Genomic DNA, 5,000 nt, shown 5'->3' with positions numbered 1-5,000 from the left:
GCTACTCAGACGCTGCTGTGGTCTAGGTACGGGCATTGTGCAATTTGATCTGACTAGATATGGGCACTGTGCAACTAGTATTTTTTAGTATTTTAGTTACCGTTCAATTGTATCTTGTATCTTAGTATTGTGGTAACTTTTAAATCTTTCTTTTAATCTTTGAATTGGCTCTTCTTAATCTTTAACTTGAAACCTACCTGTCATGTTACTGTCTTGTACTGGCTACATTGTTCTGTTTTGTCATGTTTGTTGGTTTTTGTGCTATGTCATGTTTCATTTTGTCTTTGGCCTGCGAGCTGCTATACTGAACACCTGAATTTCCTCACGGATTAATAAAGTACTTACCTACCTACCTACCTACCTACCTAGCTAAGCTGGCCTCCTGTGCAACCAATTAGTCATAGAGTGGTGGGATAATTGGGCTAACAATGATAGCTGAGAAAAGTTATAGTAAATGCAGAGGATTACATAGAATTACGAAACATATTTAATAATGAGAGTGGAGAGAGGGAGATGCTACGGTGAAAAGAGAGAGAAGATACTGGTGGGAAAAAGTCATGGTAGGTACGGTAGAAATGTGGCATAAGGAACTTCATTCACTATTCTAACTTTTATTTTACCCAAATAAGCCACCAGGGCCAGGCTCCGTCAGAACCAGCCCAAAACAATTCCTTTCCAATTTTCCCTTTGGTGCTGGGCCGCTTTAGGAATGTTAGTACGTTAGGGAATTTCATAAACATGTATTTAGAGCATACTGTAAAGCGTTTCATTTGCTCTATGAAAATAGTGACTTAGCTAAGTAGGGTTTAGGAGAGAGCAGCACATCCCAGAATAGGTCCGAGGTGGGAGTGGAAGAACCACACAGGAATGGTTGTGAATAAGGCCAAGAGAGTAGACAGGGCATGATGGCAGTAAGCATGGCAGTTAGGGGCCCCTTCGCTTTGCTGTGGGACCAGACTTGAAGTGCGCTGGAATGCTCTGTACTACAAGTATGCTCCGCCAGATTGCAGGTTCCACATCCTTCTGAAGAGCAGACTTTCTCTTGCTTCACCACATCCGGCTGTAATTTGGACACATCCTCCACAGACTGAGACAGAGAAAATGAAAGGTGGTGCGCTTAAATACAGTAGGAACACCCAGGAGCGGCTTGATCGGCACAGCTTGTGTGTGTAACAGACAGACATAGAGAGAAGGTTTGTGGGATAGATAGTACAATAGATAGTACAGTAGATAGATAGATAAATAGATACAGTAGATAGATAGTACAGTAGATAGAAAGATAAATAGATACAGTAGATAGATAGATGGATCGATGTAATAGATATATGTAGTATTTGAAAATGACATAATGACATACGCCTAACCCAGCTGTGTAAAACGCACCCAGTTAAACTTAACATTTTGTGCTATGTGTATATACACAACAACACCCAAAATGTCAGCGTGCGTATGTGCGCTTGGGTTATGTGTGTGTGTGTGTGTGTGTGTGTGTGTGCATGCGTGTGTGTATTTCTGTGTGTGTGTGTGTGTGTGTGTGTGTGTGTGTGTGTGTGTGCGTGCGTGTGTGTATTTCTGTGTGTGTGTGTGTGTGTGTGTGTGTGTGTGTACTGTATCTGTGTGGTCAACCCAACCCTTTGATTTGGAGTGTGGGAGTGGCCCTCCATTAAGACCCGCCTGGCTAATTACAGAGGGGAGCGAGGCGACGGGTCGGGGTCTCCTCCCACTGCGCTCTGCTCCACCTTTCTCCTCAGTCACTCTCACGGAGCGGCCGTGACAACGCTCAGCCAGCTTCGTGATATAAATATAAATGTTATTGCAGGTGCCCAGAGACCAGATCTTTGGAAGGGCAACTGATTCGTGGAAATCAAGTGCTCCCCTAAAATTTGGGTCTACCCTTAACTGAGGACAAACACATGCGTAAACACACGCAGAGGTTGGGAGACTCGAGGTCCTCGAGGACGACTCTCTCAGCATGTCATTTGCGGGCACCGACGGACGCACTACACTGATGAGCCAGCAACGCAGCGCTGGCTCCGCTTCCAGGTTCAAGCCTAAATAAGAGACACACAGGCAGGAGAGAAACCTCAGGGATCTCCCATGGATGTCTGAAGAAACACCCGGAGGGTTAGGGATGTAGGATTAGGGTTAGGTACTGTTCACATTTGAACCGATACCGGTACCGGGTCCGGTATCTGGAATTCGGTACCGGTACCCAAGAGTACCTTCACTTTACTTTACTTTACTCTCTCCGTAATTACAAACTTGTAATTTCAGTTGTAAAAAATGATTCCAAACTTATCAATTTCAACATTGTTATTTATTTAGAACATTTTACACACAGAAGCACTCTCAGCAGGTACCGAAATTTGGTACCGATAGATTTTACTTGAATCGGTACTCAGTAGTAGCGATGTGTTTTGGTCGGTACCCTTAAAAGTACCGATTTCGGTACCCAACCCTATGCACGATATTGGATTTTTTGCCGATACCGATTACGCATTTTCCCCCACCTAATTTCAGAGAACAGCAAGTATCTCCTGTAATGAATTAACACAATATTATGCCTATACTCTTATCATGATGGCCCACTGGCAGATGCAGACATAAATACAATGCTTTTCAAAACTGAGCCGTTTCACTGGGCAAAATAAGAAAACTACTACAACTTAGGTTATGTGAAACGCCATATTTTATTTTTAAGATCCATTAATCCTACGTAAACAGGCTTGGATGATGTTCTCCCTGGGTTAGGGTTAGCATCATTTAAGCATCATTTTATCGGCCTGCCATATCTCAGAAGGCCTTTATCGGATACCGATTATATCATTGTGCGTCCCTAGAGGAGATGGGAGTGATTCACATCATTTGTGCAAATAAATAAATAAATAAATCCAAGTCCCTATCACTGTGCTTGAAAAAGAGTGACAGCATGACAGATGGTAGAAGGCAGAGACAATCTGTAGCACTAGTGAATTGATGTTGGCAGCTGAATGAGGCTTTGAACTAATGATAGACCTTTTGAAAGGCGTGTCGGGGTGGTAATGTGGCGTGTCGGGGTGGTAATGCGTGTCGGGGTGGTAATGCGACTCACAGGTCTGGCTTGTTGTGCCTGATAACGGCTGATCCGCTATCACCTACTCAGCGGTGCATTTAAAATGTAGGCGTCAGAAATAAGCTGCTTTGAACCGTCCCACTCGTACCCCACATCTATAGAATTTACGCTGGAAGGAGTAAGTCGATATACAGGCCGCTGACAGCCACTTGGAGGAAGGTCGTGTAGGGAACTAAAGTACATACATAGTGCACTTCAACCACTTCTCTTTTAGGGGGGGGGGGGTTCTGTTTAGACTTGAAACATTTTGGGGGGGGTTCTGTTTAGACTTGAAACAGGTACGAACCCTCGACCTCAGGAGACCCGAGCTGTCACGCAGCCTGCGAATGCCTCTGCCGACTGCCTCTTTGAAATCAGGCATAGCTTTGAAATAAAGAAACGAGCCGTGAAGTAGAAAATTGGGTAAGAAGTTGAGAGATTCTATTAGACGTCTGACTGACGCCGGCGCCGCTCATGTCGAAGCAGGACTCGCCCCGGAGACGTCACGCATAAACAAGCGAGGGGGAAACGATGCGTACAACAATGCCTTCCTCAACACGGTGTCCTCCCTCCATTTTCACAGTCATGAGTGTCACGCGCAGGTCAGGCATGGAAAGAGAAATATTGTTAACGACAGGATGTGATGCGCTGCCAGGGCACACGCTCTGTCAGCTCATTCTGGATGAGTCATTTCCTGTTTTACACTCAGGAGCTAAGTGGCTGTGCAGTTTGGTACGTACCTCGTTTGGGGCTGTGGACACACGGACACGACGCCGGCTGTCTCGCTAGCCTGTCCTTATGGATAAAGAGCCTGCCGGCGGCCATTTTGACTGACCAGTGATTTTCCCCATACACGCCTATAAAAGAAGCCAAATGGGAGGGGAGCCTTTAAGTTGCCTTAGGGTGATAGAAAACAAAATAAAAACAAACAAAAGTGTCTTAGCCAAGATTATCACAGTATATATTGTGATTTATAAGACAAAATTACATAATGTAAATGTAGATTTTTGCCAATTGCTGTACGTTTTAAACACACCTCTCAACATATTCAGAATTATATGTGTTTTTCCAGTGTTGGGCAAGTTACTTTCAAAATGTAATATACTACATATTACTGATGTGGTCAGTTACTCTCATTTGAAAGTAATAAATTACATTACAATATTACTTTCTGTGTAGAGTAACTTGTTACTTATTACACTACTTTTGCATTACTTTCACCAAAACAACTGCAGCAACAGAATGACATCGCTGCCCCGGCACCATCCTGAAAAATCATTTCAACCGCCTTGAAGTCAGTGTAAACAATCCAAAATACTAAATGTTATTCTTTTCCTTTGTTATTGTCATCTATAGTGGGTATTTGCATAAAAACACACAGTTTGATTAGGAAATGATTGCATCTTTTTTAAATATGTGCTTTGATTTAATAAAATGTAACTCAATTTGTAACTTGAGTTACTTGACAAAGTAACTGGTATAATATTACTGAAATCCTATAAGTAATAAGTTATATTACTGAGTTACTGCTAAAAGTAATATATTACATGTAATATATTACTTTTGTAATGAGTTACCCCCAACACTGTGTTTTTCACACTATGGAATGTTCTGAAGCCCTCGATACCAGGAGTGAGGAAAAATAAAAAATGTGATACAAATAATGGTGGGCCCTTACTAAAACAACAACAACAACAACAACAACAACAGTTAAACCTCAGCGGCGATCAAACCAGCTCATTAAAAACCAACCACAACTGGGCTCACTGGCAACAAGCCGGCCTGTGTTGCTTTACGCTGACTCTATTACTCAGCAAACACAGTCCAGATGTTGGAAGCCGGCTGGGCCTCACAGTCACACACACGCCTCACAGTCACACACACGCCTCACAGTCACACACACGCCTCA

General features: G+C 43.2%; 1 protein-coding gene across 2 annotated transcripts in view; it reads right to left on the bottom strand.

Annotated features, from left to right (window-relative positions):
- The window catches only part of usta (uronyl 2-sulfotransferase a), an 82,668-nt gene that overhangs the window by 40,353 nt on the left and 37,315 nt on the right, over positions 1–5,000 (bottom strand). The window contains exon 2 of one of the 2 annotated variants that reach the window (XM_083643233.1): positions 3,832–3,948. The exons of the other annotated variant lie outside the window; for it this stretch is intronic. Within the exon in view, the coding sequence (XP_083499359.1) occupies positions 3,832–3,948 (117 nt within the window). The remainder of the gene's footprint in view (positions 1–3,831; positions 3,949–5,000) is intronic. 2 annotated transcript variants of the gene reach the window in all.

This window comes from Poromitra crassiceps (assembly GCF_964638095.1).
Source record: "Poromitra crassiceps genome assembly, chromosome: 9".
NCBI lineage: Eukaryota > Metazoa > Chordata > Actinopteri > Beryciformes > Melamphaidae > Poromitra > Poromitra crassiceps.
Note: the sequence above shows the minus strand (reverse complement) of the source record. Positions and strands in the feature narration are given on the sequence as shown.